Source organism: Natrix helvetica (genome assembly GCF_964273705.1).
Source record: "Natrix helvetica genome assembly, chromosome: 7".
In the NCBI taxonomy this organism is placed as follows: Eukaryota; Metazoa; Chordata; class Lepidosauria; order Squamata; family Natricidae; genus Natrix; species Natrix helvetica.
Genome location: NC_138558.1, coordinates 39,195,634 through 39,221,451, shown reverse-complemented (window position 1 = coordinate 39,221,451; position 25,818 = coordinate 39,195,634). Strand labels below are relative to the sequence as shown.

At 38.7% G+C, this 25,818-nt stretch overlaps 1 protein-coding gene across 1 annotated transcript in view; it reads right to left on the bottom strand.

Moving 5' to 3' along the window:
• The window catches only part of ANXA5 (annexin A5), a 29,912-nt gene extending 4,772 nt beyond the window's left edge, over positions 1 to 25,140 (bottom strand). Inside the window, exons 1-8 of the mRNA XM_081959912.1 lie at positions 25,094 to 25,140; positions 15,786 to 15,870; positions 10,683 to 10,777; positions 7,899 to 8,012; positions 5,108 to 5,198; positions 4,777 to 4,856; positions 4,221 to 4,277; positions 55 to 148 (exon numbers count right to left, since the gene is read on the bottom strand). Of these exons, the coding sequence (XP_081816038.1) occupies positions 55 to 148; positions 4,221 to 4,277; positions 4,777 to 4,856; positions 5,108 to 5,198; positions 7,899 to 8,012; positions 10,683 to 10,777; positions 15,786 to 15,870; positions 25,094 to 25,102 (625 nt within the window). The 5' untranslated portion in view covers positions 25,103 to 25,140. The remainder of the gene's footprint in view (positions 1 to 54; positions 149 to 4,220; positions 4,278 to 4,776; positions 4,857 to 5,107; positions 5,199 to 7,898; positions 8,013 to 10,682; positions 10,778 to 15,785; positions 15,871 to 25,093) is intronic.
• Positions 25,141 to 25,818: the final 678 nt, after the last annotated feature.

The window sequence follows — 25,818 nt, the reverse complement described above, 5'->3', positions numbered from 1 at the left end:
TATTTCTTAAAGTCATTAAACACACCCATCATTACTCTTTTTAGTATTACTCACCCTTCCTTAAGTGAGATATACTTCGAGTTCCCAAAATGGTGATAAATTTTTCTTCATCTGTTCCCCATTTCAGTTCCCCAGCTTTAAACAGCTCCTGTTAGAATAAAAAGAAAGTTATTAATAAAAAGAAATAGTAAGATTTTTCTGTGTTCTATGTAAAGCCAAGGGTCATAAAGACAACACTTATCTTATATAAGGGTTCAATATCAGATCATGTGTTTACCAGAAGACATTTGAACCATCCTTATCACAACTAGTATTTTTGCATTCATTCTTTTGGCCACTTCAATATAATTCCCAATCACAGCCTTTCCAATACTGCTACTCTCCAAATGTGTTGGACTGCCCACCAATCTCAGTAAGAACCATTATTTCTGTCCTTTCTAATTTTCTCATGAGACAACAGCTTCACATTGTGGAATGCAGATGATGCCTCATGTTGAATAATTCAAATACTTTCTAAAAGAAAATAAATTCTAGATGCCAGTCTGTTTTTTAAAACCACACAATTTAAACCATTTCAAAATAGACCTTGTAAATGATAAAAAATATATATAGTAATTTATTTGTACACTATATTGAAGACGCCAAATTCACTTAATAACCATATAATTTACTTAATGACACAGTGTGATTCATTTAACCATTGTAAAAACTGTCATAAAATTGCATCTGACATGACTGCAAGGAATTTTAATATAAACTGTTATTGTGGTCATACTGTAAGTCGAGGACTATCTGTTATAAAATTAATGTGCTTCCTCTTTTAATAAGTGGCTTTTTAAAATGTCCAATCTATCTGATTAAAAGCAGATTCTAAGTCCAGCTCTTATAAAAGAAAGATAATGATGACGAGATGTATCATGGATTAATCCATTTTTTGGAAACAGAAGTGTCTTTACATAAAGAGTGTTAAATGACTTTTCAAATACCTCTCTGGAACAGAATGAATCAGTATCATCTCTGTACCTTTAATTTCATAACAACCTTATGACAAAGTCATAATTCAATTTAAAATGATAAAGCAGAAAAGATAACTTTATCCTTCTAGGGAATGACCAGGCAGAGCCTGAGGGAGGTGTCAAGCACATCATTAGTCTCGAGTCCCTTTGTACCCACAAGAGATCTAAGTCCAGTCCACCTTGAATTCTGTTGACTCTTTATCTATTGTCTACCATTGCTTTACCATTAGTAGTTCAGATTCTTGTAGTGAGCATTAGCATATAATATGCATTTAAACTGCCTGGACTCCTGATTTCCTATGCTTGACATTCTTTAACTGTAAGGACAGTTTCAGTAGTCCAGATTGTGGTTGTTAGGTCAGGACAATGTGATCATTTGGCAAGGACCTCATGCTTCTCCTGTATTGCATGAACCGCCTCTGGTTTAACTCCTCCATTTCCCTCTCATCTCTCATCTTTTGGCTGTCCTGCATTTCACTACCTACACCTACAGTATATCTATCATTCCCTTCCGTTGTCTCCAATTGACCTGGGGTTGAAACAGAGGCAGATCTGGGACCTGCAGTTGAAGTAGAATACCTTGACTATGGGACACTGTGACCAGACATAAATGCAGGGCAGTCACCAAATGCCCACATTTTGATCATATGACTGTGAGTTGCTGCAATGGCCAGAAGTTCAAGAACCAATTTTAACTACTGTACCATTTGTTCAGCACCATAACTTCAAACAGTCATTGAACAAATGATCATAACTCGAAGACTACCTGTAAACTTTACAAGCTGAATTATTGTCAACTTCACAATGTAATTCAGACAAGAGGCACACAGAGAAGTATTAGCTATAACTTTATTGCAAGCTCCATTAACAGAATCTTGGAAGTCTGCAAGTATAACCCCCCTTTGTCTTTATAATTCAAGAAACTAGGGAGGGTCTCTTCTGAGGCATTTGCCTCAACTCCATTCTTTCTGACGACTTGGCTGCCTTTTGTTACTGTGCAGCTTTTCCTCTTGTCTTCCAAGGACATTCCTACACACTACTACAGGTATCAATATTACCCTGTTTCCCTGAAAATAAGCCCTCCTCGGATAATAAGCCAAATTGGGCTTTTGAGCTCATGCGCTAAAATAAGCCCTCCCCCAAAATACTGCAACACAGCAGCAGCCATGAGGTGATCAGGCTTGCCGCCTCCTGCACCTCAAAAATAATAAGCGCCCATAGAAATTCCTTGTTTTATTTATATAATCTTCTCCCAGCACCTCTGTATGACAATACATATTACTATTGAGGGATCTACTACTTGATTATACAAAGAAGATATCCATGTATAATTTGTTAGCTGGCACAATACTAAGATCTGTATCAAACAAGACATAAAAAGGTACAGAACAAACAATGTGTGAAGGCAAGAGCAACATAAAGGTGGCCCTTTTTGTCTTCTTTTTTTCTGGGGGAGCATACATTTCTCAACCATCTAAAACTTAAATATCTGTTGATAGAAAACACTATCCTATGAAGAAGCAGTTAAATTACTATGATTAACTGTAAAGCTTATCTGATTTAAGAAGAAATATGATATTCTATGAGCAACAAAATTATTGGTTGCTACCACTCCTTTTTCCAGCGTGTAAACCAAATATTAACAGAACAATGGAATACATTATCATTGGAATATTTGCTTTCCTAGGATTCCTGGAACACTTATATGCTCTGAACTATAATTACTTTGAATTAATGTTAATGTTACACAAGTAGTTTTTGCACTCCTTCTTTTAAATCCTTCATACACTCTGAGTAATATTAATTATATGTCATACATCAAAGTCAGCCAGTACAGTATAGTACCCTCATCTCCATCTGGTGGTTTCCCATATATGTTTGACTTCAACTCCACAATCTCCAGCCCTTAATACTGAAAACGTACCAAGTTATTAAAAAAAAAACTGCCACAGTGAATAAGAGTTAAAATGGACACAAATAAATTACGTATTGTCACATACAGGTCCTGGGAGAAGTCTGAATGAATAAAGTAGGAAAGGATCAATTATGAAACTACCAATATTACACAATATAGTATTTGCCCAACCAGCTTAATCAGTCTCACTAGAGAATTTCTTGGATACAACTAGAACAATAAATGAAATGCATTCTAAATGATATTTGAAGTTGCTAAAATATAGTCCACCAATATTTGGAGAGAAGCACTAGCTCAAAGCTTTTCCATAGATGGAAGTGAGACACTCATAGTTAGCAAAACATTTTTGCAAATAAAACAAGCCTGAACTTTCCTTCTCCTTTCCCCATTTCATATAGAAAGCATCAACTGGAGTTACAGGTTAAAAAGTAACTACTTCTTTGCTGCGTAGAGGCTGCCTCCAGGTAGTTACTTAGACTTCAAGAAACTGGGTCTCCAAGTTTATAACAGTAGGGTAGTAGTTAGGTAGCTGTCTCCTGTTCAAGTCCTTTTAATTATGGCTAATTCAGCTTGCCTTTTTAAGATCAATCAAGGTCAGTTAGGTGCTGCCACTTACTTAGATACCAAATTTAAGGATTTCAGTACAAAAATAAGGTCTCCTGGGTTGATCTCCAGGACAGCATTCCAAACTGATGTCTCTTGGAGACATGAAAACGTAAACCATATCCCTTATTTCCAATTTTTAAAAGGGGATGTCAATTATAAACTCTTCAAACTTTTATTACCAACTTTTTCATTTTTCTAGCATACCATTTTCCAGAACTATTTTGAGGAATGGAAACAATAGTCACATTTTTTGTTTCCAAAACTAAATGATGTTTGCTGTCTTAAAGACCTACTTGCAGCATACATAAACATTCAAACTAGAAATAATTTACCCTAGATAGTTTGAGAATGGAACCATACAATTCAAGGAGACATCTGGGATCCAGCACTAATTCCAAAAAGTGATTCAGTTATTTACTTCTTCATTCTGTATATATGCTTATTTATTATTCACTTATTTATAATGCAGTAATTATACAACTATTGTTCTTCATACAAGGGAAAAAATAGCTAGAATTCCTGGCTTCTTTACGGTAATGATGCTTAACTGAAAAAATTGCCTGTATCGTTTCCATACTAGAATCAAGCTTGTTCAATCACTTGAGATCTCTTACTTTCTAACGTCCTGATGGTCCTATTTTAGATATATTGAGGTGAAACAAAAAGAGGGAATCTTTACCTACCTGAGCATCTTGCTCAATTAGGCTTTCTTTAATCTGGCCATCAGGGTCTCTATTGGCCTAAATGGAGTACAAGAAAAAGTGTTATGACTCTGTGAATCAAGACTATAATTAGATAGTATTTAAAAATCAGTAGTTATTATGTCATGGTCAAGTCTTTCTTTTTTCTTTCTCTTTCTTTCTTTATCTCTCTCTTTCTTAGCATATGCTTTGCACAACGCAGCACAACTACAAGATGTGTATCCATAAGGAAATATGGAAGTCAACCAAGACTAGAGATAAGAAACAAAAATATCAATGCATCAATGGTATTACTTTTGTCACAATTTAGAAAAGAAAGATACATCAGGTTAGGTATCTTGCAGCTCTAGAGCTGCATGTGACTTCCAAACCAACTCTATCCACTCACCGATCCTTCCTTTCTTCTTCCTCAACAAAGCCCACTAACTGCCTGCGGTATGTTTCCAAAGTCCAGTCCCAAAGATCCAAAGTACACAAGTTAATATAAGAGCTGGTCAATTTCTGAACCATTTATTTGATTTCAATCTTAGGACCTTACTTGTACAAGAACTACCAACATTCGCTGATAGTAGCCAGAGGTATCTGATGTGATATGATCTTCTAAGTCAGCTCCATATTCTGCAAAAAAATACAAAACCATATGCATTATTAAACAAAATTTGAATTTAAAAATAAAAAATACAGTTGTTAAAGAGTTATGCATGTCTAAACATTTCCTTTATTCAAAGGCCAGTCATTTTAGATTTCAGAATGCCATAACATTTATTCTTGTACAGAACATATTGTATTGAGAAAATTGGCTAAATGATCTAAGCTTCCACAAATTGTCCACCCCAGAAACATGCCACATACCCACAACCAAAAATTACCTTCCTGATAAACTTGCTTTATATTTCGGATTTCAGCAGGTGTCCGAGATGCAAGAATTTCAGTCAAGACTTGTTCATCAGTTCCTGCCCCCTGAAACCAATGTAATGAGTTCATGAAATCATATCATTTTTCTTAGTACAGTATTAACAATCAAACTGACTTGCAGTTCTTTCTATAATTCTTCTTTTATGCTGAAATATCAGATCAAAAATTTTACTTTATAACCAGAATGTAAAGAAATACTAGCATAATTCCAATATATTTGAAATAAATCCATAATGTTCAAGAATGCCTATTTCTTAGTTTGAGAATGCCTAACCATAAGATCCATAAGGGTGGGTGAAACTACATAAATAGATTACAACTGACTCATACAGGAAATGTGGCAAGGCTTACTGATGAAATTTGAATTCCTGTAATACAGTCCTTTTGTCCAACAGATTTTGCTGAACAGTTTTTTTTAGCTCAAAAGAATTCAGACTGCTTCTCTTTCTTCTGCCAACTCTTGGAATAAATAATAGAAAAATTAAAAACTTTTGGCAGTAGTAGAATTTTGTTACTATAATTAATAAAATGTTAAATAAATTAACAAATGTTTAACAAAAATAGACTTTTATTATAATTTATAAATCTGTTTGCCAGGATTGAACACTTAATTGTCATACTTTTTCAATAAGTGGTAAAACCATCTTATGTTTAATAAAGGAAGCTGTGCATTTGAACATGTTTGGCATTCTAGTCTGTATAAACCTTATAAAAATGTATGCATAGTTGGAATGCAAAAAGCTAAAGTCAGATTAGTACTACGTAAAAGATTTATTCTTAAACTATGCAGATTTCTTTCTTGCAGCACCTGGCCTTCTTAAACCATTCTGATAATTACATTAATATATTTCCATTTTCCTGAATTTAGTTAATTGTAATTTACTTATCTGCCAATACATTTAGTATTTGTTTGCATCTTTGTTCTAGTACTCATATACATACAAGCATCACAAGTTAGTTTTGCTCTACTATGATAGAGACAATTTCATGGAGGGCAACCAATAGCAATTTATTTTCCTGCTCTGAGAATTTTGGAATGAAATACAAATGCCTATCATATATTAGAAATTGGCATAAAATAAGTATGTTTGGAAAACGTATAGGAATGTTTCATAACTGGCAGTTCATATAATAATGGTTTATAGAAGTGGGTGCAACTAGGAGTAAAGAGATCAGGTAGCTGTTTTTCACAACTAGCAGGAAAAAAAACCTATATTCACATGGTCACTATCCTACTATTTCTTTAACTCACTCACTTTGGAAATAACAGGTCAGATATAGCCTTATTTTGGATCCAAATGTAACCAAGTAATCGCTAAACATTTCAATCTTGGCTTATTTAATAATATTGATGTGAAATGGCTGGTTTCAATTACAGAGTACAAGAACAAAACCACCCAACACTTTAAAAAAATCATATTATACTAAGCAGGGTTAATTTTAACTGTGGTTGAGGAACAAGGCACATTGGCTGGGTTCACATATCCCACTAAGGAGAAACAAAGGCGACATTGCAGCATAGCACAATTTAGAAACTTGGGGGAAATGGCTAAAGTTTCCAGTGTGATTTCAGGGTTCTGAGGTATCAACAGGGTTGCCAAGGGATCACATAAAACCCACTGGTTTTAAGTCACCCACTATAGCCTTGGGAATTACCTTCACAGCATGTAAGTAGGTTGGTAAAGGAGAAAATGCCCCCTCCTTCAGATATCCAGAGAACTACCATTTCTCACTCTGTCAGAGTCTCGTAAATGCACCTACACTTATGAAGAGATGGCTAATGGTCATGAGCTTCCTGACAAATGTATAGATCTAGTTCCTGAGGTAGAAAAGAAAAAACTAGCGCAATTGAAGGGCCTGAGAGAAATAGTCAATGGCTGCTTGTTCTAGGCTTCAAAAGCTAAAGACACCTAGTCACTCTGCAATCGATATGAAATTAACAGTACATTTGTAATCATTAACACAGTGTGACTGCCGTAAAATCCCTTTCCAAAGTTCCCAGCTGCTTCTTCTGTGGGAGAGAAGAGGAAGAAAAATCACCTGATTTTCCAACCTACTTCTTTCTTCTGTCCAGTACCTTACTGATGTTATCACTTGAATCAGATCCTAAGTGTTAGGGGTTTTTTCCCACTGACTCATTAAGTTAAACTGTATCTACCTTCCTTCAAATATTAGCATTAAAAATCAATATTTGACTGCAATGCTACATAGGAATTTTTGTCGAGTGACAGTATTGGTAACAAAATTACCCACGATCACGAGGCTCTAAGGAGTACTTAAGAGTAATTTTTTAACTCACATGATTTAAAATTTAACTCACAAGAATAAAAGTTGGCTATTATCTTCAAATATAGTTTGCCTTTTTCTATAAGCATTTAGCTGATTCTTAGCCTGGACATAGATTTCCTCTGTCCCTTCTTACTTTTTTGCATACAGTGTATTTAATTAATACAAAACAATTGTAAGCAGCTGCTTAAAAATCACCCAATAGATGCAAAGCAGCATAAACTGAAATTCAACCATAAATGTAATTTAAAAGGTGCATTGTTCCCTGAATATTATATTATAAAGAGTTTTATAACAACATTCTTATTCAAGCCCACAGGTAATGCTAAAATCTGTTGATTTGAAAATATTTTTTATTACAATGAAAACTAATATTATAACCAAACAGATCATTTGTCATAACTGTTAACTTCAGAATTAAAAGGAAAGATTCCATTCTAGATAAATAAATCATTTTACCTTGATGGCATGTTTTAGTGCATGTGCATCAAAAATCTTTTCAGGTCGCATCAGGGAAACCATGAGCGTTTCCAGTTTGCCTGTAAGTTCCGATTTAAGGTCATCGACCAAATCCTAAATGACAGAATAAAGAATAAGTAATTAATATAATAATAATAAATTAATAAATTTGAATTTATTAGCCGCTCCCTTTCCAGGCAGGACTTGGGGCGGCGTACAATGGGCATATAGAACATAGAAACATGTGTACAAACACATAAACATACAAAAATACAGAGACACACATGCACGGAGGAGGTAACCAATTACAACATTTAGACAGTTAAAATCCCCATTAAAATACCCCAATTGTAAAAGACCCAATGTACAATTAAAATTTAAAATTTAAAAAGACAGTCAGGAGGAGTGAGAAAAATTACGGTTGAGCCAGGCCAGATAATTGAAAGAGGTGGGTCTTCAGCTGTACACGGAAGGAGCGGAGGTCGGAAGTAATCCTGATGTCACGGGGGAGGTCATTCCACAGGGCTGGGCCCATCACAGAGAAGGCTCTGCTCCTGGGTGTCGCCCCCCGACACTGTTTGGCGGACGGCACCCGGAGAAGTCCCTCTCTGTGTGAGCGAATTGGTCGCAGGGATGTGTGGGGCAGGATGCGATCCTGCATGTAACTAGGCCCTGTGCCATGAAGCGCTTTAAAGATCATAATCAAAACCTTGAAACGCACTCGGTAGACTACAGGAAGCCAGTGCAGCTCGCGCAGGAGAGGTGTTACAGGGGAGTATCTAGTCCTCCCCATAATCACCCGCGCGGCCGCGTTCTGGACCAACTGCAGTCTCCGAGTGCATCTCAAGGGAAGCCCCATGTAGAGAGCATTGCAGTAGTCCAGGCGAGACGTCACTAGCGCATGGGTGACTGTGCGTAGGGCATCCCGGTCCAATAAGGGGCGCAATTGGCGCATCAGGCGGACCTGATGGAACGCCCCCCTTGCCACGGCTGTTACATGGTCATCCATGGACAGCCGGGCATCTAGGAGGACGCCCAAATTGCGCACCTGTTCCATGGGGGCTAGTTGCACGCCCCCGATGGCCAGAGATGGAAGCACCTGGTTGAACCGGGAGGCCGGAAGCCACAGCCACTCCGTCTTGGAAGGGTTGAGTTTTAGTCGGTTGCCATCCATCCAGACCCGTACGGCCTCCAAACACCGGGACATCATTTCGACGGCCTCATTGGGGTGGTTCGGGGTGGAAATGTATAGCTGAGTATCATCAGCATACAGATGATATCCCACCCCAAAACCACGGATGATCTCGCCCAGCGGTTTCATGTATGTGTTGAACAGGAGAGGCGAGAGCACCGATCCCTGTGGCACTCCACATGTGAGTGGCCTCCGGGTCGATCTCTGTTCCCCTGCCAACACACGTTGCGTCCGGTCAGAGAGGTAGGAGCCAAACCACCGTAAAACGGTGCCCCTGACTCCCAACCCCTCTAGCCGGTGCAACAGGATACCATGGTCGATGGTATCGAACGCCGCCGAGAGATCTAATAGGACCAGGATAGAGGAACAACCCCTATCTCTGGCCCTCCAGAGATCATCAATGAGAAATACATATACCAGTCTTTCAGTTCTAGTTATTCCATGTAGACCTTGTCATATTAATATTCCATATAAATGTTTGAAGATATGTATATATATTAGTGGTGAGTTTCCATTTTATTTACTACTGGTTCGCTCATGCGCACATGCGCAGAAGCGTACAGGTGGATGGGTGGAGTCTCCCACTGCCGCTACTACCAGTTCACCCAATCCGGGCTGAATCGGGAGCACCCCACCTCTGATATATATGTATGTATGTACAGTATTTTTGGGAGTATAAGACGTACCAGAGTATAAGACACACCAATGTTTTGAAGAAGCAAATTTTTTTAAAAAAGGTTTTGCACTCTGCAAACCTCTCAAAAACGGCCCATTTTTTGTGAAAACTAGCTTTTTTTTCAAAATAGGGGCATGGATAGCCTTATGGAGACTTTCAGAGAGCTCCTGGGGTCTGGGGGGGGGGGGGAAATTGAGCAAAAAACAACCCCATTTTTGCTCATTTCTGCCCTCCCCAGCCCCCAGGAGCTCTCTGAAAGTCTCCATAAGGCTATGCACATACATTTTTGCAAAGGAGCCGGGGTTTCGGGAGGCAAAAAATGCTGTATTCAATGTATGACGCACCAAGATTTTCAGCCTCTTTTTTGAGGGAAAAAGGTGCGTCTTATACTGCGAAAAATATGATATATGTATGTGTGCATGCGTATGTATGTATGAATGTGTGTGTGTGTGTGTGTGTGTGTGTACGCACGCACGCACACACACACACACACACAGAAGTGAACAGTAAGAGAAATAAACAAGTAATAGCCAGCCACCCAAAAGCATTAACCATCGTGAAATATCTGTAACAGAGGTGGGTTGCAGGCGATTCGCCCCAGTACGGGCTTACTGGAGCCTGCCCGGAGCACCGGGTACAGCTCCAGTACGGTGCTCCGGTGGGCCCACCTACCGCGCTCCTTATCTGTCTTTAAAGACTTAGGCGCTTCCGCATATGGCGCATACAGCGCCTGCGCGACGCTCCACCGAGCAGCTGGAGCATCACGGAGGCGTCTCTGGATGGCAAGACACATGTGGGCACTGCGCGCGTCCATCTGGATGCCGCCGTGCCGTTTCAACCGTACCGGTTGAAACGGGATCCGGAACCCATCACTGATCTGTAATATGAAAAAGCACAAGTAGAATCACCTACTTACCCGGCCAAAAGAAGTTTTAAATTGTACTGCAATTTCCTGGCGTTGAGCATTGCTTCTGCCTGTTAGAATCTTCAAGATTGAGTCTTCATCAGTTCCTTAAATTATGCAAGTTAAAATAAAATCATTCACTGAAAGAATAGCAATAGTTTATGAATGAATGTAAATGAACACATTAAGTCCATATCGTTCTATTCTTGAAATCATCTCTTACTAGAAAACTCTACATTAACGTAAAGGTAGTCCTCACTTCTTAAGTGAGCATAACTGGTATCAGCAACTCAGTCATTAAGCAAAGCAGTCACTAAGTGAAACACCATGATTTTACAATTATTTCAGCTTTCCTTGGCTTTACATTCCTGTGAAGTTCATAAACACAAGGACTGGTCTCAAAGCTACCTTTTTGTCACCATTGCACCTGTGAGTCAGTTACTGCACAAATAACCACGCACACATATATTCAGTAATGAAAAAAATGGAATGTATATTAGTTGTCACCCATGAAAATATTTGCAGCAAAAGAAAAATTCAAAAGAAGACCATTTTGTAATATCCATTCTCTTACTTTTTTCAAGCATTAAGGTAAAAGGCTCCCCTTGCACATATGTGCTAGTCATTCCTGACTCTAGGGGTCCTTATCTCCGTTTCAAAGCCAAAAAGCCAGTGCTGTCTGACAGGGACGTCCGCGCCTGGGAGCTGCGGAGGCAGAAATGTTCTCGGCGCTCCCGGCATGAAGGCATGAAAGCAACTGGGGAATGACGAGAACCTTCCTGCCTCTGCTGGATTTTGCGCACTCCAATATGCAGTCGCGAGGAGCGCGCAAAGTCCAGCAGAGGCAGAAAGGTTCTCGTCGTTCCCCAGTCGCTTTCGAGGACTGCGGAGTGCGAGCCGGCGGAGCACGCTCAGGAAGGCGGGGAATGGGATCACGTGTGCTGGAGGCTGAGGCAGCCTGAGCCTCCAGCACACGTGGTCCCATTCCCCGCCTTCCTGATGACGTCACCAGCCTCACCAGCCATAAAGCTCACCGCACGTCACTGCTGTCTGAAGACATCTCCGTGGTCATGTGGCCGGCATGACGGAACACGGAACCTTCCCACTAAAGGTGGTTCCTATTTTTCTACTTGCATTTGTATATGCTTTCGAACTGCTAGGTTGGCAGAAAGTGGAACTAGTAATGGGAGTTCACTCCATTATACGGCACTAGGGATTCGAACAGACGAACTGCCAACCTTTCTGATCGACAAGCTCAGTGTCTTAGCCACTGAGCCTCATTTTCAATCACTGTTTCAATTCAAGCATTGTTTTCCACCAAATTTGTGTGGATGATTGAGAATAATTATCAAGGCCTATGCTTCTTTGCAAATCCACTGCTTGAGCATCTTTTAAAAGAAAAAAGAGCAAAAACTAGCAGCAGACTTCCGAGTGACATCACATAATTAGGTAGCAAATTGGATTTAACTTTGTGACAACTTTCACAATAGAAGGCATGCATATGTACCCTCATTCAAAAACAAAAAACAAAACTATGAACAAGACTGCACAACTAACTGGATTTGAATAAGCAAGCACTACTGATTAGCAAAAACTTTCATAGAAGCGTTTCCTCCACATTTAAACACATTGTTTGCATCAATATTTCTTGGAGACTAAGTCAATATATGTGGTGGAATCTCCAATTAGACCAGAGGTCTTCAAACTTGGCAACTTTAAGACTTGTGGACTTTAACTCCAGAATTCTGAGAGTTGAAGTCCACAAGTCTTAAAGTTGCCAAGTTTGAAGATCTCTGAACTAGACTGAAGGAAGGTGTTAAGAGGGGGCCAAGCTTGGAGTTCTTGCACTGCAGGAAGCCACACAGGTCTGACCTCCCTAGAATCCCTAAAGCCTTATCTGACCACTCCCAAGAAAATGCAGTCAATCTGGCAAGATTTCTTGTAACGTAGGTGACTAGCGATAAAGCTTCTTTTGGAAACTATTCCAAGGTCATTCTGGATGCTTGAGCCTGACAGTATAAATCAGTAAGTTTGAATAAAACGTCTGTTTCTTATTCACTATCTGGCCTTCAGAATTTGTTTTGCATTAATAAAAGTTAAGATAAAGTTAAGTCAATATTTCTTTTGTATGACTAAAAGTTAAGATAAAGATACTGAGGCAGTCATTAACTTTTCAGGAACTCGAGTTAAAAAAAAAAACTAAACACCAAAGCAACAATTCTATTGTCCCAAAGAAGATTCTACATACCGTGTTTCCCTGAAAATAAGACAGGGTCTTATTTTCTTTTGATTCCCGAAATAAACACTTGGTCTTATTTTCGGGGAGGTCTTATTATTTTTGAGGTGCAGGAGGTGGTGAGCGTGGTCACCTAATGGCTGCTGCTATGTTGCAATATTTTGGGGGAGGATTTTATTTTAGCACATGCGCTCAAAAGCCCAATTGGGATTTTTATCCGGGGAGTTTTTATTTTCAGGGAAACAAGATAGTACCTCAAAGGTGCTTTTCCAAAAGGAAGTGGCCTTTTTTTGTTATTTTCTTTGAAAACATTTCACTTCTCATCCAAGAAGCTTCTTCAGTTCTTTGAGAAAAAAAAAAACCTTTGGGACAACCCTGACCTGAACAATTAAGAATCCCCATAAACATTCTACATAGTACAATTGAAATAATGTTCAAATGTAAAGATTAATAGTTATATATATGAGTGCAGATTAATAGTTACATATACTATAGTTACACATACTATCCAACCTGAGTAGTATATCTAGGGAGCCCTGGTGACACAGGGGTTAGAATGCAGTATTGCAAGCTCTGCCCACAGCCTGTCGTTCAATCCTGATGGTGCTCAAAGTTGACTCAGCCTTCCATTCTTTTGAGCTCAAGTAAAACACGGAGCCAGATTGCTGAGGGCAATATGCTGTCATTGTAAACTGCCCAGAGAGTGCTGTAAAGCACTGTGGGGTGATATATGTCTAATTACTATTTCTATACATATATGTAAAATTTTAAGCAGCGCCATTTAATAATTCAGAGAAAGTAGAACATGTTCAAAGAGCAACAGTGGCAACAAGGGGACTATGAAGGGATACTGAAGAAACTGGCAATGCTTTAATTTGGATTCTTATACCGTATAAGGGATTTCTTTCAATGACCTAAATGGTCCTTTCCCATTCTAATGACTGTTTCCTTAATGTGTCATCCTGGCCAGCTCAAGTTTGACTCAGCCCTCCATCCTTCCAAAGGTTGGTAAAATGAGGACCCAAATTGCTGGGGGCAATATGCTGACTGTAAACCACTTAGGCGGTGCTGTAAAGCACTGTGAAGCGGTATATAAATCTAAGTGCTTTTGCTATTATTGTCTGCTTATGCAAGTAGCTATGAAAATATTGCCAAGCCAAAGCATAAAGAGAACTTGGTGACCACAGTGATATATTTCTGATCCTGGCAGTAGAACATTTTAAGGTCTATTTTAAATTTTATCTCACATCCAATCAGATTCCTGTAAAGAGAAATAATCCAACATCCTTGAACATTATTTTACTCTGTCTAATGTTCACACTACAGCAGGAATCCAACTCTATTTCTGATCATTCCCCAAACTAATTAGTTCTGATCATAGATCAGGGGTCTCCAATCTCCAACACTCAAAGAGCCATTTGGACCCGTTTTCCTCAGAAAACACTAGGAGTCACAAAACCTGGGTGGGTGTTGCCAACTCAACATCACTCCCACCCAGTCACACGGTTCTGGGTGTTTTCCTTGGAAAATGGGTCTCTCTCCCTCTCTCTCCCTCCCTCCCTCGTTCTTCTTTTTCCTCTCCCTCTTTCTTTCTCTCCCCTTCTCTCTCTCTCCTTCCTCTTTTACATCTCTCCTTCTCTCCTTCTGGCTCTCATTTCTGTGTTCCTCTCCCCCTTCTCTCTCTCATTTGTTTCTTTTTTCTCTCTCATTCTCTCCCTCCATCATTTTCTCATTTCTTTGTCTACTTTTCTCTTTCTCATCTCTCTTTCCCCCCCTCTTTCTCTCTCCCTCTTGTATGTGCGTGTGTGTGTTCCCTCTTGAAACAGGGGAGAGTTGGGGTGGGTTTTTTTGCTGATGTTCTTTCTTCTTCTTTGGGTGCTTTTTACCATATGATTTAAATCAAGAGTCATTTCAGATTACCAGATAAATGAAGCTCTTTCATTCCCCTGCTGTGGCTCTCTGTCAGCTGGTCAGCCCCGCCCTCGGCCTGCTCTCCCAGTCACTCCTCACATGGCCTGAAAAGGTAAGGGCGACGGTGGGTATGGAGACTCACTCCATATTCCAGAGCGGGAGGAAAGTGCCCCTGTACTTGCCTCTTATCTACCAGGTGCTTCTTATTGCTGTGCACACTTCGGTTGCTCAGGGAGATGTGCAAAGTTCTCTGGTTTGAAACACTGGCCCAGCCCGGCTGCAGCCGATGCTCTGTGTCGTAATGGGCTCCAGGAGGAGGAGGGGAAGGCATCTCCCCCATTGTAAAGCGCGCTAAATTTAAGTGTGCTGCGCAAGGCACTGCTCTCACGGCATCTTTCTCAGCACACTTAAATGTAGCACACTTCACAATGGGGGAGATGGCATCCCCTCCTCCTCTTGGAGCCCATTAAGATGCGGAGAATTGGCTGCAGCCAGGCAGGGGCCAGTGTCTCGAGCCAGAGATCAAGTTGCGCATCTCCCCGAGTGACTGAAGTGCATGCAGTAGCCGGAAGAAGCGCCTGTAAGATGAGAGGCAAGTACAGGGGCGTTTTCCTTCTGCTCTGGAATATGGAGCAAGTCTCCATACCCACCATCACCCTTACCTTCTCAGGCTATGCATCAGGAGTGACTGGGAGGGGAGGGCAAGGGGTGGGGCCAGCCAGCCAACAGGGAGCCACAGCAGGGGGATGAAGGAGCCCCATGTGGCTCAGTAACCACACGTTGCCAACACCCATCCTAGATCATTAGGAAGCCTACATAATGAAGATTCTCTGCTACTGAAATTTGAGCCCAAATTCATGGTAGACAGGAAGGAGAGGGATGATTGCAGAGAGTTCACATTCCTTTTCACAAAATAGCAACTGTATGTCAGGAAAGGTTTCAATGGGACATTATTTGCTTCTGCTTACCCAATCCTTTCATTGCCTTGCGAAGAGCTTCAGCATCACCTCTGGCATCAAATCCAGAGACGTCTTTTACAGTACCTCTTGTATACTAGAAGAAAAATAAAATTTTGTTCATGTAGCATCCTTTTAGTGACATTTATTAGAAAACTGATAATCAAGAAACATGAGTTTTAAAAAATCTAAATATTGATCCCTTAGAAAATAATCTGCTTTAAATCTAATAGTAGCAAATCTATATGATCTGACACAATTTGCAAATATTGAGTGCAAAGATTTCTTATATGGTAAAAGCTTGCATTCAAATATTACAAATCAGATCTTGAGCAAAGCTTGTACAGTAGAATTTGGAGGTTTGGGAATCAGCTAACAATCCTTTAGAAAGGCATTTGCGGTCTCTTCTGTGTAACAAAATGATGTGTTGTTATGTATGTGTTTAGCCACTCTGTTACAAACAAGAAAGAAGACAGGAACATTTCCAAAGTTTACTGATAAAACAGGTATCGAACATTAAAAATAATTTTCCCAGAAGGATATGAATAAGAAAGGGGTTTAACAATCTGGCAGTTCTTTCATAGCACAATTATATGAAAAATAATTCATATTCGGTGATTAGTTTATATAGGAGTTATATGGAACACAGTTGTAAAGAGCTTACCCCTGAAAAAAGCTTTAATATGAATGAAATCAGATAATACAATTATGATATATAATTTATAGTCTGTCTAACCTGTATATCTAGAACACAGTCCTATATATGCAACCAGAGTGTTGATAATCCTGGCAAATAGTTCCAACAATTCTAAGGAGCTTCAGCTTGGAGAAACTATTTTGATGAGTATGTGGCATTATTAACATACACGAATCATGAAACAAGAACGTTGTTAGACTTCATTTTCTCAGTTGTTCACCTGAATCAGTAAACAACCCACAATACTCCAAATGCTGAACTTAAATTCCCAGCAGCCCCATTAAGCATGCCCAATCATAAGTATTGCTGGGACAATATGTCCCACAACATGTTAAGTAGAACAGGATTCTCTCTTTAGCTTTAATTATTCTAGATCCCATCTTGTTACGTGATAGCGTGAAATCTCAGTATTTCAATCTAAGAGGGAACATTTTCAATATCAGTACATTTCACTGTAGAGGACCAACTACTTCCTCATTCTTAACTTCTCAGAAACTAGCTATATTCTTTATTTCCGGAAAACAAACTCAACTATTGTTTGTTCAGTTATTAAATATTCACATATTAACTCCATAATATTGTTAAAAATCAGCAAAAGGGACTAGCATAGAAAACCACCAAAATTTAGTGGAAAAAATGCATAACTGCCATGTGAATATTAGTCATTTATAATTTGGCAACAAATATATGTCTTTTGAATCCTGAAATGAATTATGGGATTCATTTATGGGATCCTTATGGGATAGCTATCCTGACAAACTAAAATAATCATGCTGATAGTTCTTAGGCAAGTGGAATAAATGACTAGCCCTCCTCCCTTTGAGGTACAGTATGAAGACTCATTCCAGCAATTAGCAAGCAGTTCTTACTCTCTCTCCAGCTGGGATTGCTGACAAGTGTTTGGTTGTAAAGATGGAAGCTCTCAAGAGGCCCCCTTTGCTAATTAGTCAGCCACCAAGCACGTCACAAGAAACGCATGTATTATTTATTTGGCCAATCAGAAACTAGGTATGCTTTATTTCCAATTCCCTATAATGTCCAACCTATATCATCTCTAATTGCTCTTCTATTGGAAAGGCAAGCAGAGACCAACTTTTCTGGTGATGGTAGGAAAACTATGAAAACAATGATTGTCCTAATTAACAAGGCCAACCAATAACCCAAGGAAACTAGCTGTTTGGGCACTTTATTCAATTATATTATGAATGAAAGCAAAAACCTATATAACTTGAGTGTATATTCTAGATGTTCAAGAGGGAAAAGAAAGCATGGAATCTGATCTTCCAGCATTAAATAATTGAGTTATGCATATCTCCTATTATTTTCATCTCTACACTTTATTGAAACACAAATGCTACCCGTAGAAAATTCCAACAAAATATTTTAAAATGGGTATCACAGAAGAAACACTGTAGTCGCTGAAAACAACATGAAGCATTTTGTAATACATTTCCATGGATACAAATAATTCCATGCAAAGAACTATCTGAGACCCTAATCTTGCAGGTAACTAACTAGATGACTAGGATTTTGTTGTGTAAATAAAAAAGGGAACCAGTTTGGTGAAATGATAAAGGTGCTTAGGCATAGAGGTGAGATTGAAAAAGTTTAGCAACCTGTTCTCTGCCCAGTTGCTGGATGGGCATGGCCATAGGGGTATAGTCGGCTTCCTGCACCACAGAGGCAGGGGAGCATTTTCTCCCTCCCCAGGCTCCAGGGGTTTTTCTCAGCCTCCGGGAGGGCAAAAACGGCCTCCTCCGGGCTCTGGAGGCTATCCAGACGCTGGAAATGGGCCCATTTTTTGCCCTCCAAGAGCCTCCCCACTGGCCCTGCACTTTCCTGGCATGATGAATGGGCCACGTGGAGACTCCTAGGAGGGGAGGGGTAGGAGGGGTCAGCTAGTCCTTGTAAGTTCGTCTGAATCAGTCTGAACCGGCTGAATCCCACCCCTGCTTAGGCATGAAAACCAGCTAGGGGACTTTGGGCCAGTCACTCTCTGTAAACTCACCACACAGGGATGTTGTTATGGGGAACCTAGGAAGAAGGAATATTATCTATGTTTACTGCCTTGAGTTACTTATAAAGTAAAACAATAAAGGCAGAATGAAAAAAAATCTTTAAAAATAAACACTAAAGAAAAGAAACTATGGAATTAATTATGTAGTTAAAACTTCTAGATCTTTGCAGAAGAACAGCCCAGTTTCTCAGGGTTGACTACCAGTCACTATACCTATGTTTCTATTAACTAGCCACCAATGCAATGAGTATTATTTGAAGTTTCAGGAAGAGAATCAGATCAAACTATATGTGTCTACTCAGGGAATGGGGAGCAAGAGGAAGTGCATGGAGAAAATGATAAGCCAAGACTCTCATATCCTACAGTTCTACAGTTTCTACCACCTATGGCCAGCATGACTGCGGTGCTTGCTGTAGATAATAGCTAACAAAATGAAAGCATTTGGAAGATAATGCTGGCCAAGAGCCAAAGAAGATAATGCTGGTCACAAAGCAAACAAAAGATCAAACTGAGGCCAAATCAAACAGGACATGCTAGTGTAATTTACTAATGTTTGTTTAACTTTTAAATGAAAGTTCATTGTTGTAAACCAAAGTTAAAGCAGGTGAAATAACTTGTTTTCTTTCCTTTATTCCCATGTTATTTGGAACTCATGGGGGAAAATTATGTTTCAATATCTATCTTCTCCATAGAGAAAGTAATAAGAAGCTGGGAAATATTTAGAAAATAACATCAGGATGACCAAAGACCCACACATCCCCTCCCACTCCCCTTTTCATTAATCATCCTTGTGGGATTGGATTTTATCTTGATTAAAAACATAAGTCTTTCATGAAAGAGGGAGAGTAAGGATGAAATCACTGCCTATTTTCTCCCATCCTCTACTTTGTGCTGACCTTGAGGGAGGGAGGCATTCATATACTTTGCTACCTAAGAAACTTCTATACAAAATGTGTAGAACCCCAGAAAGGAGTTTTTTTCCCAATCGTGTAGTCTATCCATGATTAGAGATGCTATCTCTATGTAAAATCAACTTTCATCCCATAAATCAAAGACATAGAATCTGACATCCTTGGCCAAATGCGGCCTTCAGACACTTTCAACTCCAGAGACTTTCAAATTATAATGCTTAGTATTAAAAAAAAATACAAGCATGAGTTTAGAATAATTATTATCTATACTTTCTTTAACTGTATTTCATTGCAAATGAAAGCAATTCAAAACTGTCATGTTCTGGACTTACGGTAATTCTCTTTATCTTATCCTTTGCATGCTTCTCAAAAGCCAAGTGCATTCCTCAGGCCAGGAAAAAAGCTACATGCCTTAAGAAAACATTCTTAACACTTTTACTCATTTACTCCTATCAGCCCCACAAGTAAGTTGCCCATATTTAGTGCAATTTAGCAATTTCATTTGGGAATTGGATATATTGCCACAGATAATTCTGTGAAAAGATAGCTTTCATTATATTTTCTTATCCATTAGCATTCAAATTAAGACTCTAAAATTATTATTATTTCTATGTATTATGAACATTTAGCCTTGGGAGAACCTAATTCTACCAGCTTCAAACATTCACATTTAGGCATCCTGCATTTTCTACAATTATGACCAATTTTTTAATTTATTTTCTATTTAACCAGAAATAGCATTAAATCAAATTTATTTAAATCAGGAGCCAGTTGGACAATCTTGTAGAGACCAAGGGCTATATTTAACTTTTGGGGCAAGTGACTGAGGTTCACAAAATAGATGGATTATATCACATATCTAGACATACTATGTTTGTATAGGTTACTTAGTTTTAATTACAGCACAGCTATTTTGGACCATATTTTTCTTCACTCAGAATGTCAGGAAACTGTAGAGTTCAATTTAGATTTATTTCAACTGGTATTTTAGGGGAATTGTTTTTTAAATTCAATTTTATGGGATATTTGTAGGGGTTTTAAACTATTTACTCAGCTGTACAGTTCTTTTAAACCTTTTTTATCCTCCTTCGTATCTTCTTATCTATTTAATAACTTTTAATTGTTTAATTTTATAGTTATTTTTGTGATGTATTTCTGATATGGACTGTACACCGCCCCGAGTCCCTTTCAGGAGAGGGGGCGGTCTATAAGCGCTCAGTAAATAAATAAATAAATAAATAAATAAATAAATAAATAAATAAATAAATAAATAAATGAATAAATGAATAAATAAATAAATAGAGATGACTCCAACATGTTAGGAAAGGGCTGCTGAAGCTGTACAGAGTTCTGAGGCCATCGTCTGACCACATCCAATTTAATGTCAAAAGCAGCATGTTCTGGTTTTCTTAGTCTATGTGTTTTGAGAGTCGCCTAAGATTATACATATATTGCTAAAACTAGACTATTTATGTCTCCTTTGTAACTTTTTGGGAATGACGTGCACACGTTCCTATTTGCAGCTACTATGGAAACAGTATTGTTAGAAAAGGCAAGTGAAGGTTAAAAAACTCCAGTTACAAATAAGCAGGTGTGTAGAAGGGAAGTTATTCTAGACATCAGCAACTGGCACCACAATGTAACATAAGACTAAAAATATATCTTAACTGCAATTAAGACTGACTGATTACATTACCGACATACTCATTTCTCATACCCCACATTCTATCTTTGATGAATTTCTTTGAATATTGAATCTCCAAAATAAACATGAGGTAGGAGATGCATGGAGACCTTCCATGATGTTGTATTCATTTTTTGGGAATTTTTTTTAGAACAGTTGGATGAGAAAAGAAGCTGAAGACGCTTCTTGGATTAGAAGCAAAATGTCTTCAAAGAAAAACCAGAAAGCCCAGTTGCCTTTTGAAAAAGGACCTTTGGGAGAACCATGACTGAAAATCTCGATAGATGTTTGGATAAGAAAAAGAAGTCTTTTCCATCTATCTTAGAAATCTCACTCTATTTCCTGGACTGCAAAGCAAAATGGGAAGAATCCTGGATCCTCCTCTCTTCATGAAGAAAAAATGGCAGGAAATTTAGAAATTTAAAAATGGACAGAAACTGCTCTTTGGTGTGTTTAATGAAAAAGCAGACTTTGAGGAAGCAATTCTAAACAGCAGGGTGTTTTTCCCCCAAATCTTCCTAGTAGCAACTAAAACTAGAGACAAAAGGCTACTTTCAAAAACAGCCTGTTGACTGTTTGTGGAACACCTGCATAATGTCCCATTTAGTTTATGGCAGGCATTTTTAAATTTGTGCACTATAAAAGGGAAGACACATTTATAAATGTCAAAAGCAAGTTGAAAGAGTGCAATTTGTTTTTCATTTCCATTAACATTCATTTCAAAAGTATTGCTGAAGGCAGAAAATGGAAAGTATGCACATTTCAATGTGCTTTAAAATATAAAATATTAAGATTCAGACCATAAATCTACAAAAATTAATGACTTTTGTATCATAACTTATTGGACTTATCAAATTAAGTTCAAATATTTTAAAAAATCATCAAAAGATATTACAACTTTCTTAAGGACTTCCAAAGATTTTAATAATTAAAGCACCATTTCTAGTTACAGTAAAAGCAAAATAACATAATAGCAATCCTACCAAAGTGAAACATATAAAACCAAGAAAATGAGAGTTTGCTAAGCAAAGTTGTTTTGGCTGGCTGCCTAGAATAATGATACAAAATTATAAAATGCAAGGGATCAATGATTAAAAACAATTAGAGTCACTAGATCAGGCAGGAGAGAATGGAGACGAAGTTGTTTGACTTCTACTAAACTATACAATCAATTCAGAGCAACAGAAGAGTAACTTTATCTCCTAACAATAACTATCACAACCATTTGCAGGTGATGCTACTTTTAAAGAAATAAACTGGTCTTAGATAATGCAAATAAAAATTAAATGGTATATAAGTCCAAGTGCCATTGCTATCAGAGTGCCCCATACATTTAAATAAAAGGGGAGCAATCAATTGCTGACAAATCTCCCTCAAGAATTAGCAATATGGAAGAACATGGGCTGTGGTTTCTATGGCACCAGCATCCCAGGAGCAGCACTGAGCTTCATGTGGGACTGCTGTATTTTCCTTCCAAAACAATATAACCTATCTAAACTGCCTACTGCAGCCTATTAAATAACAGTCTTGAAACTACTGTCAAGGTGGCCTATTCCAATCCACCCTGAGTATTAGAAATCTAAGAACTGTATAAAGTGGATCAAGGTTTCAGACAACTATATTATAACTATTTGTTCCATCATATCCACTGACAACTTATCCTCTGTATGTTCCCACCGTCCTGCCCCTACTACAAGTAATTTAACAACCAATCACTGAGCCACCATTCAAAGTTACAATGGTCCTCCCAGCGGGTATGACCAGTTCTGGAGTTCTGACAGCCACAACTCCTCCACCACCTGTGGCCATGTGATCATATTTTGGGACTTGGCAATCAGCTTGCATTTATGACCATTCAAAGCATTCTGGAGTTTTATAATCAAAATTCCTGGTGTTTATTTTTACTTTTAAGCCAAAAAACACCCCACCCATTGAAGGAAATGGTTATATTTAATGGCCACTGTGTTCACTTAACAGTCATGATATTCACTTACAGACTGCCACAAAAAAGGTCATAAAATTAGCCAAGATCACATGGTGACCCACTTAATGACCACCACAACTTACAACAGTAATTCTGGGTTCAATTACAATCATAAGTTAAAGACTCTCTGTAGCTCTACTCTTTCTCATTGTCAGACATATCTGAAGAAAAAAAACCCATGCATTTTGCTTAGCAAGATGCCTTTGTGTAAATTGGCATCCTAATTAACAATGATAAAGCAATCATTGTTAATTAATTAGATCAGCACAGGTTGGTTCCCCTTTAGAATTTTTATGTGACTTAACCAAGACTGAAGACAGTACTAGTAAAGGTGGACTTATGCTGAGTTATGCATTGATCCACTTCATATACAGGCTTTATCATTTTAAATTATATTATGAATATTATTTATAATTATGATTTCTGAAAGTATCTTCAGTGATGTATTTGGCAAATTCATAATCTAATTCCTACATTATGCAAATACATAATCTTACCCATACCCAAACATTTATTTCCAATAGCAGTTTGTATTCCCTCAGTAGAGTGACTGAACTTTTTATCACATTCAACTGGCAGATATTCTGTATTACCTCTCAAGTATCTATCAAAGTAGATAGATAGATTATATAGTATATTACAACTCATGATGAGACAAAGAGAGCTATACTTATGCATTCGAAATACTTCTTTAGTTATGTCAGTTCAAATCAGTTTCTTTGCTACTTAACATTTCTCTGGGGTTGTGAAATGAGTTTACAAGCCATTCAACATAATCTTATTTGCACACAATAAGTGTACAGGAGTTCATTTGTTGAACCACTTGTAAAGCTGTCTGGAACTCTCCATTGTGTTGAGCTATAACTGCCAATGTCTATCCAACACAGACCAAGTTAGTTGAAATGAATTTTAACAACTCTATACCAAAACTTGGAGGCCATCAAGTTAAAGATCTACATAGGGTCCAGGAAGCATACAATCTGAGTGAGCTATGATTAAACAGCATTATCCCTGCCCTTAGAGCATTTAACTTTTATAAATTAAATGACATTTGGGAATTTGAGTCATACTATGAATCATCTCAGTTCCTAACATGTCATTTTTGCAAACTTCAAGAAAACTCTGTAAAACTTCAGATTTAGTCTGGTTCAAAAATATTCAAAAAGGCTATTTGACTTGTAAAAAAAAGGATATAGACTAATGGTAATCCAATACCAAAAGGCAAAAAAAAAAAAATACAGAAGGAATGAATAGGAAATTCATTATTTAGCTAATTGTTGACCTTTGCACTGCTAAAAAGAAGACACAATAACTCACAGCCAAAAAATTTGCAGCTCAAGAAAAAAAATGGCTAAAAGAATGGAAAATGGGGAAAAAAGCATGAGGTGACTCATTTGAGCAGCATGAGCTCATCCTGTTCCTAACTTGGCCTCTTTAAATATTTAGATGAATTTGCCCAGATCAAATCAGCATAGAGTTACAAGAAAAACAGAAAGAAGAAACTGTCCTCCCACATCCCCAAACAGGGATTTTTTTTATCCCCCGTCATTTATCTTCAGATTATCTGACAAATTATAAAAAAAACCCTAACTGGTTGACTGGGAATTCTGGGAGTTGTAGTCCCAGCACAGCTGGAGAATATCATATTGGGGGAAACTAATGTAAAAGTGCAGGGAGCAGAGCCACCAGAGTTCAGTCAGAAACTCAAAAATAACTTTTCTACCCTTCACTTTTTTTTTCATCCTTAAAACCAAAACGTGCGTTTGGCATTACAAGCTAACTGGATTAAAAAAAAAAAAAAGCTATTTCACAGAAATTTCAGGTCGCCCTTCGGGATTTAGGAATCTTTATGGCTGAAAATATCTCATTGTACAAATACCCCCCCCCCCAAGTGTCCTGGCGGTAGCGTTACAATTTATTTATATATTCATCAAATCGACTGGGGCTTCTTTCAAAATTTCTTCAGCCCTCTTGTAAGTTAGAGTTTAAATTACACCGCGAGGAGAAAAAAATAAGGTAGCGCTTACCTTCGCCATGGCTTCGGGGATCGTTTAGGTGAAGAGCAAAAGCTGCGAAGGAAAATAAGGGGCAGAGGGTTACCCTTCGAGAATTCAAAAGAAAGAAAGAGCGGCCAACAAGAACCGCTACTCAAGAAACAAGCAAATAAACCCGACCGCTTTCTTTCGTTTCCTCCGAGCAGCTCCTATGTCGGAGTATCCCAATAGGCACCCACTCCAAATCGGGGGGGGGGGGGGCGGCGGAGGAGCGGGTCTCTGCTGAACCTCAACTTTCGGCCACAGGAAACCGCCCGAGCATTTTCTCCTGTGACGTTTCCAGTTGCTCCAGGCTGGGTTCAGCCGAGGCCTCCGAGATACAAAGACCTGATACGTGGAGCAATTAAGAGCGTTCGGCAATGGCTCCCTCCGCTGGATCTTTCGCTACTTTCTAGCCTCTGTTTTACCTCCCCGCTCGAAAAGCAGCCGATACGCACCGTAGCCTTTAAAATGAGGGGGCGAAGCTGCGAGATGCGATGGCCTTTCGGGAAGCAAGAGAAATGGACAGAGCCGGAGAAAGTGCGCGTCGCTCTCGCGGCCTGCCACACCCAGCGCTCAATTTCCCCCTGCGGTTCCCCGTTGGAATCGATCGTGGTCTTCCTGCCTGGGGCCCCACCCCGGATTACTCTGCTACTCGGCGGGCCCTGGGTGCGGTTGAGTGTCTCTTTCCTTTTCCTCCCGGCTTAAAATATTTCGAA